At 34.9% G+C, this 13,844-nt stretch overlaps 1 protein-coding gene across 2 annotated transcripts in view; it reads right to left on the bottom strand.

Moving 5' to 3' along the window:
* The window catches only part of LOC134234302 (CD109 antigen-like), a 40,231-nt gene that overhangs the window by 17,797 nt on the left and 8,590 nt on the right, over nt 1–13,844 (bottom strand). Inside the window, exons 3-17 of one of the 2 annotated variants that reach the window (XM_062716348.1) lie at nt 12,246–12,413; nt 11,321–11,396; nt 9,044–9,161; nt 8,105–8,218; nt 7,878–7,979; nt 7,604–7,732; nt 7,156–7,294; nt 5,790–5,966; nt 5,218–5,293; nt 3,758–3,908; nt 2,769–2,843; nt 2,521–2,674; nt 1,256–1,816; nt 319–512; nt 64–207 (exon numbers count right to left, since the gene is read on the bottom strand). In XM_062716348.1, coding sequence (XP_062572332.1) covers nt 64–207; nt 319–512; nt 1,256–1,816; nt 2,521–2,674; nt 2,769–2,843; nt 3,758–3,908; nt 5,218–5,293; nt 5,790–5,966; nt 7,156–7,294; nt 7,604–7,732; nt 7,878–7,979; nt 8,105–8,218; nt 9,044–9,161; nt 11,321–11,396; nt 12,246–12,413 — 2,378 coding nt within the window. Of the gene's footprint in view, nt 1–63; nt 208–318; nt 513–1,255; nt 1,817–2,520; nt 2,675–2,768; nt 2,844–3,757; nt 3,909–5,217; nt 5,294–5,789; nt 5,967–7,155; nt 7,295–7,603; nt 7,733–7,877; nt 7,980–8,104; nt 8,219–9,043; nt 9,162–11,320; nt 11,403–12,245; nt 12,414–13,844 lie in introns of both variants that reach the window. The other variant, XM_062716347.1, reaches the window with a different exon arrangement.

Raw genomic sequence — 13,844 nt, 5'->3', positions numbered from 1 at the left:
TATTAAAAAAAATTAGGTCCCCATAATCATGATGATAAGATTGAGAATAATTTTTAATTTTACCTGATATTTTTGAAGAACCATTTTGTTATCGTCACGAATGAGAAAATAGTGATCTTCATTGGGAGTGTAAGCATATATATCCATCGACTTGAAATCACCCCAAACACTCATCTCACTCAGGGCTTGTAAAGCAATTACAGTATCCTAAACATAAACAAATTCATCATTAATTCAAAAGAGCAGTTCATGAAGATGAACAACTTTTGTATGAATTAACACACGTTTAATTAGACAATAATAAAATATCATAATTACCTGTGTGGACATGAAACCTCCTAAAGCATTTCTTTGTTCTAAGATCCATTTCATGACATTCTTTGCTTTAGGATACTGCTTCTTATTGCTGTAATAAAGCAATGCATACGAAGCTGTTTCGATATCATAGGTACTAGCCGTAAGAAAACTCGAATCCTTTCCTCTAGCTGTCCAAGGCTGTTCAATCCCGTAAACTTAAAAAGATGAACAGATAATGTAAGATACATGTACTTAAATCACAAATCATATGTAAGCACTTGTCTTTAACCAATATTTCATAATTAATCTCCACAAATCGCAACAATCTCAAAAAGATTGAAACTATTTGTCTATAAAATAGCCAAGGAAGGCAAAAATGATCAATTCTTCAAACTAAAGCACATTTTTTTCATAAGAGTCCACGGTTTATTGCTTTTTGTTTGAAAGCTGTACACAAAATATTTGTGAAATTGTACATTCTTCAGTTAACAAACAACACGGAGCAAGGATCCACTGTGCCACAATACTACTATTACGATACCACATTCGTATCTTTCTGAGAAACGTTTGAAGTCCATTTAGTCAAGAGTTGTACCACAAACATGATTAATACAGCCTTTTGAACACAGCATCATTTCGTAGTTGTTAGTGTACATATATTAGGGTTTTTTCCGATTAAAAAAAAATTGTCTCCTTAATTTCACACCTTTTAAGGTACATTAGGTACTTTCAATTTTTTTTTAAAATGACCCAAACTTTCTTATAATTCAAGTACCATTATATGATATTTTTCATATAAGACGTTCGACTTGTAATGATCTACATGTATAACTCTATGGTTATTTTATCACACATTTTGTTGTAAATTAGTATTCACTCAAAAAAAACCCCACAAATTAAAAGACCGATAAAAATTCATTTCCAAAGCTTGTTCATATCAAAGATGAATATAAATTACCTTTACAGTTGTAGACACCAAAATTTACTGGTTCTGTATACTCGAAGGGATTGGACAAACCACCGGTATATTCTACTGATTTGAAATCTCCAGTGAATTTAACCAATTCATCCAAAAAAAACCAAGCATTTTCAATTCCAACGGCAAAAAGAATTACTCCAGCACTTCGAAGTTCGGAAGACACTGTGGCAGTTTGAGACGGGTTGGTTAAATGGTTTGCCGTCATTAAGATCACAATTTTGCTAGCGTTCCTCCGGCCTCCATTTGCCTCTCGAAAACTGTTTTGTTGCATATACCTTAATGCCTTGTAAGAGTCTATGGTCATACTAGGTCTATATGGAGCCATGAGTATTGCTGCCTTGATGGCAATAATATCTCTGTAAGAATTTAGTGAAAAGACTTCGTGTGTATTTAAACCAAACGTTATAAGAGACACTCTGGTTTTCCCAGTGAATCTGTTGATCATATTTGCGATGTACTGCAATGTAAGTTGAAAACCCTCCTTCCCAAGTCTTGCGCTGGAGTCGACCAGAAAGACGACATCAGCCTCACCTTCACAGCCTTCAATGACATTCTCAGATTTAAAAATAAAAATTCAGAATTTCATACAACAGGGCCTCACCGGTCACCTGGGTATATAGTAAAGAATCAATTAAAGAATATTTTTAAAAAGCCAATTAATCTAAAAGTTAAAGTTAGGTTGCTAAAAAAACAACATAAATAAGTAAGTTATCAGGGATAAAAAACTAGGGTAGTGCTCAGTAACATATATCCTTAAGTAGATTTATTTAATTGCATGTGTTTTCCAGTACTAATGCACACCCACTTTTCATTTTGACCATCCAGACTAAACGAAACATCAATGCTTTCATTTTAAGATTCAAGAGACATGCATTTTCACCATATAATCAATAGAGCCCCAACCTAATAAAAAAAATTCCTTGAAATTCACAAATTCCTGTATGAGGGCTTAATACTCATTACAGACATGACAGCAGTTTGACTGAATGATGTGCAGAAGCAATTTATTTTTAAGACTCCTGAATTTGATTGACAACCGCAATGACCCCATGTTGGGCCCTGCAATCCATCTTTTTGTTTCTTTTTACCCATACATGCAACAAACATATGCCAAACTTGTTGAAATTGAAGTGATTTGAGATGAGAAGTTGAAAATGGCCAAATGTTAACAGGACGAAGTAGGGACAATGCACGCCGACGGACGATGGCAATTCAAGTCAGATTCGTTCTATGTTTACTTGCACCTTCTAGTTTTCTAATAGCAGACTCCGCCATGGGACTTCCAGAGAGAAGCAGGGCATAAGCTGACAGGGCGACTTCGTATGGATCAACCATCAACTGAATGTTCCGTTCAAGATAATGCCTGGCCTTTTGCATGGCAGTAAGTGACTCGTTGTTCTGAGTGAGAAAAATCTTCTAAACATATGTTCTTTACAGTTAACCATTAAATTTATTATTATTTTTTTTTAAATTTGGAAAATGCAATACTTACAGAAATGATACGACTGCTTTCAGCAAGAGCAACCAAAGCAAAGGCAGGATTCGCCTTTTCGCTAAGATATCCTTTCTAAAGAAATAAACATTCAGTTTCTTTACATATTTTATTTTCTTTTTATTTTTGTGAAAATTCAGTTTATTCTGAAAATTAATCCGAGTGAGATCTCAGAAACGGTAAGGGATTAAAGCACCAAACTTACAGGGATGATAGATCTTGTTTCTTACTTTTGTGTTCACAGTCTGTTTGTCTGTCTGTCCACCCGTTGTTTGTCACGCTAAATATTTTGGGCATTGTGAGGTAAGGATTGGAGATTTTACGATGTATTACTTAAATAAACATTTTCCAAAGTACGTGAATATTTTTTTTTACGTCGAGAGGTAAGTCTATGTTTCCTAGAAAATTGTTTTCATTTTAAAAAAAAAGCAGCATAACAGTCCCCTTGAGCTTTACCTTTAGCCTCCATTTCGAAGATTCGATTCAACATTTGTTTTTTGAATTTTAAGAGCATATTTATTGCATGTTCATGACCTCGGTCACTTTACCTTACATTATTTACACATTTTTCCGTTATTTCCCGACCATGACAAAGAGCACATGGTGGATGTGACCGATTAGCAGGCGATGTTCACACCTCCATGGCACCTAATCCTACCTCCGATGTTTTAGAGGTTTGTGTTTGCTCTGCTCCTGATTTGTATTGTTTTTATTATATAAATACCGCATTTAGCTTTCTTTATATCTTAAATGATGCTATAGATAGACGACGCATCGGTTCATTTTGAACACTGTACGGGTGATTCTTGAAACTCAAGACATTTTTAAAAATCTCAACTCATAAAATCACAAAAGAAAATCACATGGCTTTTAAAACTTCAGTATTGTTCCTAGACACAAGAAAAAATTGACAATGTCACACAAATCTAACTTTCAATGCCTCTTAATATTCTGTGGTCGAAACATAGAAATTAAATGAAACAGGATACCTGCTTATCATAGGTTTCTCCGTGTTCATAGAAGTAGCCGTCAGATCTCTGTTGTCCAATCAACCATTTTTGAGTTTTTTGAAGTGTTTCTGTGTTAATGTCTATGTGTTTAGCTGCTTGAGCAAAGCATTTGAGAACATACGCCGTCAGCCTATTGGGATGTATGAATGGCTCATCATTATTGTATATGAAACATTTCCACGTACATGTATACACATCAGAAGTAGGACATAATGTTGAATTACTGACCTACTGACCTACCATGCAAGTTTGGTTCAGGACAAGAAAACTTGCTTTGGCCTTCAACTCGACATTTAGGTATATCGACGACGTATTATCAATTAACAATGGTCAATTCCATTCCTACGTCGACACGATATATCCTAATGAGCTTGAGAAAAAAGATACCACAGAGTCTGACATATCTGTTTCATACTTGGATATTTTACTTGAAAAAGACGTTAATGGTAATCTAACAACCAAGCTTTATGATAAACGTGATGACTTTAACTTTTCTATCGTCAACTTCCCTTACTTATGCAGCAATATACCTTCATCACCTGCTTACAGAGTCTCTCAGTTGAATCGATGCAAGAGAGCATGCTCTACATATGAACAATTTCTAAAACGAGGTAAATTATTAACAAGCAAGTTGATGAAACAAGAATATAAACAGTCTCGTTTAAAGTCATCATTCCGTAAATTTTATGATCGCTAGAATGACCTTGTCAGCAAATACAATTTATCATTGAGACAAATGCTGACTGACGTTTTTCATACTTATTGTTAGTCCATTATTTAAACACTGAATTGACGAGGGATTTTCCCGTTATTTCCCGATCATGACAAGGAGCACACGGCGGGTGTGACCGGTCAGCAGGGGATGCTGACTCCTCCATGGCACCTGGTCCCGCCTCTGATGTTTCGGAGGTCAGTATTTGCTCTGCTCAAATTTTGTATTGTTTTATGGACTTTGATAATGAATACTGTTTGTTATCTCCATATCCTTCTTGCATGTTCTTTTTTAAACACAATCAGTCAAATACTCAAAACACAAAAATATTTTAGGTACCGTAAAATCACATATTTTCGTGGGGTCAAATTTTCGTGGTTTGAGGAGAATCTCTTGGTTCGAGGGGGTTTGATTTCGTGGATCAAGAATTAGGAGTACTTATGTAGGTAACATTTTCGATTTCGTGGTGGACATGAATTCGTGGGTTCCGTCATACAACGAAAACAACGAAAATAAAACCGAAGGAAAATTTGTGATTTCACAGTATATATTGGCAATTAGCTTATTTTGCGCACAAAAACGGGAAACGAAACTGACAGTGCATGCATTTTTATTATTCGAATTTTGATTTGTCACTATTTTAGAGATAGAATTACTAAAGAGTAAAATTTAAGAATTTCCCCCATCTTTTGTTAATTTTGATGTTTTCCCAAACATTTATACATACCAAATACTCGATGAACCACTATACCAGAAATTGTACGATCCATCATATCTCTGGAAAGACAATTCCCTCTGGTATCCTAATGACAATATTGTAATCATTAATTCACACTCATATTTTTAGTGATATTTACATTATAAAAAATATATATTTTAAATGCGGTAAATTAACAGTCAATACTCGTTCGAATAACTACAATATGACACTATACATATACATTCCGATGACTTATGGCGATTTTATACGAACATGCTTTTTATGCATGCTAAAATGGTTTAATTAATTGATCGATTTAAATGATGCCATTAATTTTTTCATTAATTTATTATTTCCCCTTGAAAGAAGGAGTGGTCTTCATTTTAAACAAACTTGAATCCCCTGTACCCATGAATACTCTGCACCCAAGTTTGGTTGAAATCGATCCAGTAGTTCTTGAAAAGAAGAAATATTTACGACACAGACAACGGACATTTTGATCGATGACTTCGGCTGAGGTGAGCTCAAAAATATGAACCTAAACGTATAAGTTACCAGTATATTTGTCAAAAGTACGTCAGATTTCAAATTTTAATTACCTTTCTCAATGTAATCTATCAATATCCTTTTCCACTTGGCGGTAAGTTGACCCGACTTTTTAAGGTATTCGTAAATGAAGACATCGGGTGCAAATCCTATCAACGTTTGTTCACCACATCCTGTCGGCAATGTTATTAATTTCTCCAGACCCTTTATTGAAGGAACCATATAATCGCCTGAAATAAGGAAATAAGTCCGGATTTCTTCCTTAGAATAAGGGAAGAAAAATTAAAAAATACAAAGCCAGTGTTTTGATATCGAGAATACTAGTATTTCATGATTTAATTTCTGAATTAACTAACTTTAATGGCATCATGTTGAAATGATTCTAGTCGGTACATCCATATTTTTTTTATGATCATTTAAACATGGAAGTGTGCAACCGAATCATACGTTTCGTCTTAACTCTTTTCAGAACATAATATGTATAGATACAGTTTGTTCCTATAATAAAGAAGTATGCTTACTTTATTATAGGAACAAACTGTAACTATACATCCATACAGAAACAAAGTCTAAGTACAAACACAATGAAATATGAGGATTAAAAAAAAGGTAAATAAAATCCACTGTTCTAACCATACAAATTACAAATTGGGAGCAGAGCAAACACGGACCAAAAATAGGAGAGACCAGGTGCTTCAGATGAGTAAGCATTCCCTAGTCGATCATTCAAATTCGCCGGCGTGTGCTCCCTGTTAACGTGTCAACTGAATAATCCGCAGAGATTTTAGAGTGTAAAATAATGGCCATACAATTGCCATTAGTATGAAAAACTTCCGTCTTTAATAATAGATTTTTTTTGCTGAAGAGGTCATTGTATCGATCATAGAACTTGCAAAATAAAGACTTCAAACAAAACTGTTGATATCCTTGCTTCATCAACTTGTTTGTCAGACCTTGTTTCGTTTGAGAAATTGTCCGTACGTATAACATGCTCTTGCATATTTGGGAGACATAAACTCCATATGCATTAATAATGAAATATTGCTAGGTAAATAAGAGAAGTTGGTGATAGATAAGGTAAAGTCATCATGTTTTATACAGTTTTAGTTATGTTCTCATCAACATTTTTTCTAGCAAAATATCCAAATATGAAACAGATGTGACAGACTTTGTGGTATCTTTTATTTCAAGTTTTACTGGGATATATCGAGTCAACGTTTGAATAGAAGCAACACAGAACCAACTATTGTTAATATGTCGTCGATTTATCAAAATTTATGTCACATAGTGGAAAAAAGGAAATGTGTTTCTCTAGTGCATAGTACATACATACCACCGGTATTTCTTATTGAATATTGAATATTTTGCTTTTCTTTTGGACTGCCACATTAAAAAGAACCCTAATAATGTATATCCTACCTGTTACTAGAATTTGCACTTGTTCTGAGCCTTTAACTACGGAAGAAGGAAACTCAATTGTAGTATTGTGATAAAAAGTTGCTCCATTGTTAAGGCTGACAATGTGCGATTCAGTGCGTTCCTTCAAAACACCCTCAGGCTGGCAATTCAAAGATAAGAACCTTTAAGTAAACTTAACTTAGGAATACACCATAAAGTATAGAAAAAATACTTCCAATTTCATCTGAAATGACTGAAGATATTGAAAGAAATTATTAATATTGCTATTTTTCATACATGTACATGTGTATTCTATAGTTATGTTACGACTTTCTCATGTTTTCTGAAAACATGTGTCTGTCTTCTGTTGGTTATGTGTTTTGTGTTCCTGTTGACAACTACTTTGAACAGTCTTTAAATATTATCATTGTTGTTAGAATTTGTGTGCGTGTCAATGTTTGTTCCATACCTCCACTCTGATTTGTCTTCTCACGGCATCTGCTGCTATTACTGACTGGGCTTTCACCTCTACATTAACATCACCAATCGTGATGGGAATAATCGGGAAATACACCGTCTCTGAGCACTCAGAGCAAACCTTCAGTTTTAAATTCAGAAAAATCCATGGATATGCACGGTTTTACTTAGATATTTGAAACGATATTTTATATTTTTGTGATGCATGAATGCAATAGTGCCAAATTATTAGCTTTTGTTTACATCACTTAATATAAAGAGAATACCTGAAAACTTAATGATTTGGTAATGATTTCGAGGTGTTCATAGCCTAGGTCATCAACGACGATAGTGAGGAAATCTCTGTTTTGTTCAAGAGTTACTAACACCTGAGGGAAAAAAACCCATATTATTCTTTGTAAAACCTTCCCATAATGCCTTAGACAAAATAGATTTTAACGTCGAGATTTTTTGTAAAATTTGAAATTATTGAAATAATAAAAACGCCACTTACTGTTAAATTTTCATTCAAGTAGTTAAACACGATGACCTGTAAGACAACTTCTTCTCCTCTGATAATATGGTTTGGCATAATTAAAGAAAGGAAGAATGGACGAAAAACCGTCAACTGGAAAAAGTAAATTTGTACATCCTAGTACTTTCCGTCAATTCGTTTCTCCTTTAGATCATAGTTTTTCCTTTGTCCTGACTTATTTATTATGTAGTAATGTTAAAATGCACCTAAATACATGTATGTCTCAAAGCTTATTTGATTCATTTATCATATCAAGCTCTGAGAAGTGTTTAGATCCTAGACAATACACTGAAAAATAGGTTGACATTCAAGGACTTTTAATCGGAACTTATCCTTATTTTTTGTACATTTTATAACTACCTATGCAAAATAAATGTATCGTTGGGTAGCATTCTTTAATGTTTAGATTTATCTGTGTTGCTCTAATTAAGTTTTGAACGGTTTTAGTCAGATCAACAAAGATATCAAGGCGGATGTGATCGGTCGACATGATTCTCTTATTACCGTACTTTAGACACCAGATCCCTTTTCTGGTGTTTTCATGGCTTTCTTCTTTGCCCTTTTTACAGTTTGTGTTGCTTATAGAATTATAAAGATTGGTCACTCTGTTCTTTTCATGAAAACCATTTAAATAATGTTTTGCATTTTGTTGAGCGTTGCTGATATTAATTATTTTAATAATGTTTTGTAACTTTGGAATAGGAGGAATTGTATTAAATTAATTTTATCTGCATTAAAAACCTAGAATGTTCCGAAAAATATAATAAATTAACCTTTAAGAGAAACCATTTTTATCCTCACATGTAATGCATACACAATTTGAAAAACACTTGTGAAATCAAAGCCTTCTTGCAATGAAATTGTCAAGTTAAAAATAAAATAAAAAGTTAAATGTGAAATGTTGGAAAATCTGTTCACCTTCGAAATTGCGTCTGTAATACCTAATCCGGAATTCCTATTCACAGAAAAGGCTGAAGCTACCCAAGATGTTATTGAATCTGGAACCGTGATTGGAATTGTAGCATAGCCAGAGGCTCTGGATTAAGAATTATAAATTTTAAATATATTTTAATAGGTACAATTTATTAAAGTTTCGAAATTAAAGTCTCGTGTTAATTTTAATGGATGGAAATAAAACATTACAGGTAAACAAGAGGCCAACGGGCCTTATAGGTCACCTGAGCATTATGCAACAACTTTCCAGTTATTGAATTTGATTTAAGCCAGATGCTATATGGCATTCACAATTTTGAAAGAAGCACCATTGATCATCATAACAATACACTTAGCAGTTGCTTAGCTTGGTTACTGAATACCCATACACAGGATAGGGGAACAATATTGCATTCCAACTAATCAGTAATATTCAGCAATAATCAGTAGTGCCCCTAACACTGTGACATAAACCCCTGACCCTAGGTCCACACATTGCACAAATTTTAAAAAGGCACCCTTAAAATTGCATATCAAAAAATAAATAAATGTTTTATAAATATAAAGGAGCAGATTTCAAATAATTAATTAATTTTCAGTATATAAGTAGAGCTCCCCACCCCCCACCCCCACCCCCGCCCCTGACCCTGGGGCCTTGAATTCACAATTCTGCAAGATTAGGGCCCTTGCTCATCATAACTATTTAGGTAGTTCATCTGCTTCATAACCAGAGCCAGAGAAGAAAATTTTCAAAGATTTAATGTATTTTCACTATATATTAAATCAATAGAGCCCCGCCCTAACACCAGAGCCCCTGACCCTGGGGCCATAAAATTCATAATTTTAAAAAAGGCATTCTTGCTCATCATAACTATGTACTTAGTTAGTTTATTTAAAACCTAGGAACAGAGAAGAAGATTTTCAAAGAATTCATGTATTTTCACTATATAATCAATAGAGCCCCCACCCCAAACCCAAGAACCCTTGACCCTGGGGTCATAAAATTCACAATTTTGGTTGAGGCACTCTTGCTCATCATAACTATACATTTAGTTAGTTTATTTAATACCTAGGAGCAGAGAAGAAGATTTTCGAAGAATCCATGCATTTTCACTATATAATCAATAGAGCCCCCACCCCCCCCCCCCCAACACCAGAACCCTTGACCCTGGGGCCATAAAATTCACAATTTTGGTAGAGACACTCTTGTTCATCATAACTATGCACTTAGTTAGTTTATTTGATACCTAGGAGCAGAGAGGAAGATTTTCAAAGAATTCATGTATTTTCACTATATAATCAATAGAGCCCCCCCCCCCCCCCCCAACACCAGAACCCTTGACCCTGGGGCTATAAAATTCACAATTTGGGTAAAAGCCCTCTTGCTCATCATAACTATGCACTTAGTTAGTATATTTAATACAAAGGGGCAGAGAAGAAGATTTTCAAACAAATCATGTATTTTCACTATATATAATCAATAGAGCCCCACCCTAGAACCAGAACCCCTGACCCTGGGGCCATAAAATTCACAATTTTGGTAGAGACACTCTTGCTCATCATAACTATGTACTTAGTTGGTTTATTTAATACCCAGGAGCAGAGAAGAAGATTTTCAAAGAAATAATGCATTTTCACTATATACTTATTTAGCCCCGCCCTAGCACTAGAACCCCTGACCCCAGGGCCATGAATTTCACAGTTTGGTAGAGGACTCAATGCTGATTACAATCATGCAAACAGTTTGACTGCTTGATGTCCAGGAGTAAAGAAGAAGATTTTTAAAGATTGCATTAATTTTAGTGGATTTGGTCCCACCCCTCAGGCCCCAGGGGGGACAGGGATCATGAAATTCACAATTTTTGTTCCCCTTCACCCATAGATGCTTTGTGCCAAATTTGGTTGAAATTGGTTCAGTGGTTGCTGAGAAGAAGCTGAAAATGTTCAAATGTTAACACACGACGGACGACGCACGACGACGGACGAAAACGGATACTGTGGAATCATTTTTATTCGTGGGGGTCAATGTTCGTGGGTAGGAAAAATTTTGTTGGTTCGTGGGGACGTAATTTCGTGGGTAACTCATATATAAAGAAGATTCAATAAATAATTATGTTTACAAAATAAATGTTCGTGGGGATGTAAATTCGTGGATAAGGGTGACCCATGAAATCCACGAACATTGGTCCCCCACGAACAATGATGATTCCACAGTAGCAATAGGTCACCTGAGTTTACTCAGGTGACCTAAAAATGTTATACCCGATATTTTCAGATGCCCACAGCCAGGTTTCGGGAAATTTGGCACGAACATAACTGCTCTCCCAAACTGTATGAGCTGCACCTAGGATACATATTTTAATTATATGTAAATCTAAAAAAAATTTACTGTAGATAAATTTTCAGCAAATTTGCGCGTGCATTTCATTTGCAAAAATATTTTTCTTAGAAATAAAAGGCGTTTTTTCCTCTTCTTCTACTCGATGAAAAATATTTTAAAGGTTAGTTAATGTGGAAATCATTTTAAACATTTTATTACATGTAAGATTTAGTACAATGCTAATATCTTTTATCTTTTTTAATATTTTCTTCTGATAATTGAACTTTGGCATTGCTTAATGCTTAGTACTACATATGTTTATGCTTAACTTATAGACTGTTATGAAAATTTTAATCTTTTTAATTTGAGTGCTAAGACAATTCGTAAAATTTTGAATCGTAAAAATAAATCAGCACCTTTTTGACACAGATTTGAAAAAATAAATCGACGTAAAAATTTCCATATTAAGGGTATATTATAATCGTATATCAATCATCATCAGGTGATTGATACTTTAAATCAAAGGTATGGTATGTTAATTAATTCTTAATCCATACAATTTAATTTCACATTTTTTGAAAACTTTATCTCTTTGATTATAAAATTCTTTAAAGAAACAGAAAAAGTTTCTTTATATTTATTATAAGGAAATTTTCATTTGAGGATCTTAATGGATAAATACTTCAAATCAACTGTATCCATACTTCAAATTTTCGGTACACCTGCATATGAATCTCATAAGAAATTTGACATGTTAATCTTTATCAATTTTATGCCAGCTTTGTATGGTATAGCCTTAATACGAAACTTGATAGGATTCCCAAAACTGAATGTAGGGAAAGTGCTTTATCACGAAAATGTAATCACTGTGCAGCGGCTGGATTCCTGTGTTATGAGTGTCCCCTCCTGTACCAGTCATTACCCCTCCTGTACCGGTAAATGCCCCTCCTGTACTGGTAGATGTAGCTCCTGTACCGGTACATGTGGGGCAATTATCGGTAAATGTCCCTCCTGTACCAGTCATTACTCCTGGACCTAAAAAATTGTTTGAATACATATGGACAAATTGCCTTTTTTAACTTAAACTATATATTCAGTAATAAGCAAATAATTATTAATTTAAAAAAAAATCAAACGCTAAAGAAATCAACGGGCCAAACATGTTTATATCCGCACTTTCTAAAGAAAATTCGGGTATATTGTTATACTGTTCTCATGTCCGTCCGTCCGTCTGTCACACTTTCTTCCCTGAACTCCTCCTACATTTTACATAGCAGCCTAATCATCTTTTGGGAGATGGTTGGTGGTGTCATGTAGATGTACAGTAAGGTTTCGGAATTTTGAATTTGTCCCTGGGGGTCAAAAGGGGGGGGGGTTAAAAGGACGTTTTTTTAGGCAAAAAGCCCCATCTTCCCTGAACTCCTTCTACATTTTACACAGTAGGTTAATCATCTTTTGGGAGATGGTTGGTGGTGTCATGTAGATGTGCAGTAAGGTTTCAGAATATACAGTTTGGCCTGGGGGGTCAAATGGGGATCGAAAAAGGACGCTTTTAGGCAAAAATCCCCATCTTCCCTGAACTCCCTCTACATTTTACACAGTAGATAAATAATCTTTTGGGAGATGGTTGGTGGTGAGATGTACAGTAAGGTTTCAGAATTTTGATTTTTCCCCGGGAGGTCAAATGGGGATCGAAAAAGGGCGTTTTTAGGCAAAAATCCCCATCTTCCCTGAGCTCCTCCTACATTTTACACAGTATCCTAATCATCTTTTGGGAGATGGCTAATGGTGTCATGTAGATGTGCAGTAAGGTTTCGAAATTGTCATTTGGCCCCGGGAGGGGTCAAATGGGGTCGAAAAATGAGTTTTTTAATGCAAAAAGCCGCTTCTTCACTGAACTCCTCCTATATATTTTACAAAGTAGCCTAATCATCTTTTTGGAGATGGATGGTTGTTCATGTAGATGTGCAGTTAAGTTTCGGAATTTCGATTTTGCCTCGGGGGTCAAATGGGGGTCGAAAATGACGTTTTTTTTTTATGCAAAAAGCCCCCTGTCTTCCCTGATCTCCCCCTACATTTTACACAGTGGCCTAATCATCTTTTGGGAGGGTTAAATCTTTTGAATTTTAGGTAAAACATCAAGGTCAAGGGGTAAAAAATCATTGCATGTTGGAAAACATCTTGCTACAGGTAATGTGTATGTCAAAGAAGAAGTTAAAAATGTGAAAAGCAGACAAACAGATGGACGACAGACAAAAGGGTCAAATGGGGGTCGAAAAAGGACGTTTTTTATGCAAAAAATCCCCCGAACTCCTCCTACATTTTACACAGTATCCTAATCATCTTTTGGGAGATGGCTAGTGGTGTCATGTAAATGTTCAGTAGGGTTTCAGAATTTTCATTTTGCCCTGGTGGGTCTAATAGGGGTCGAAAAATGATGTTTTTATGCAAAAAGCCCCTTCTTCA

Source organism: Saccostrea cucullata, unplaced genomic scaffold (assembly GCF_032062105.1).
Source record: "Saccostrea cucullata isolate Sc308-1 unplaced genomic scaffold, CSIRO_AGI_Scuc_v1 ctg783, whole genome shotgun sequence".
NCBI classification, from domain to species: Eukaryota; Metazoa; Mollusca; class Bivalvia; order Ostreida; family Ostreidae; genus Saccostrea; species Saccostrea cuccullata.
The sequence above is the reverse complement of the archived record's forward strand: the minus strand, read 5'-3'. Positions and strand labels throughout refer to the sequence as shown.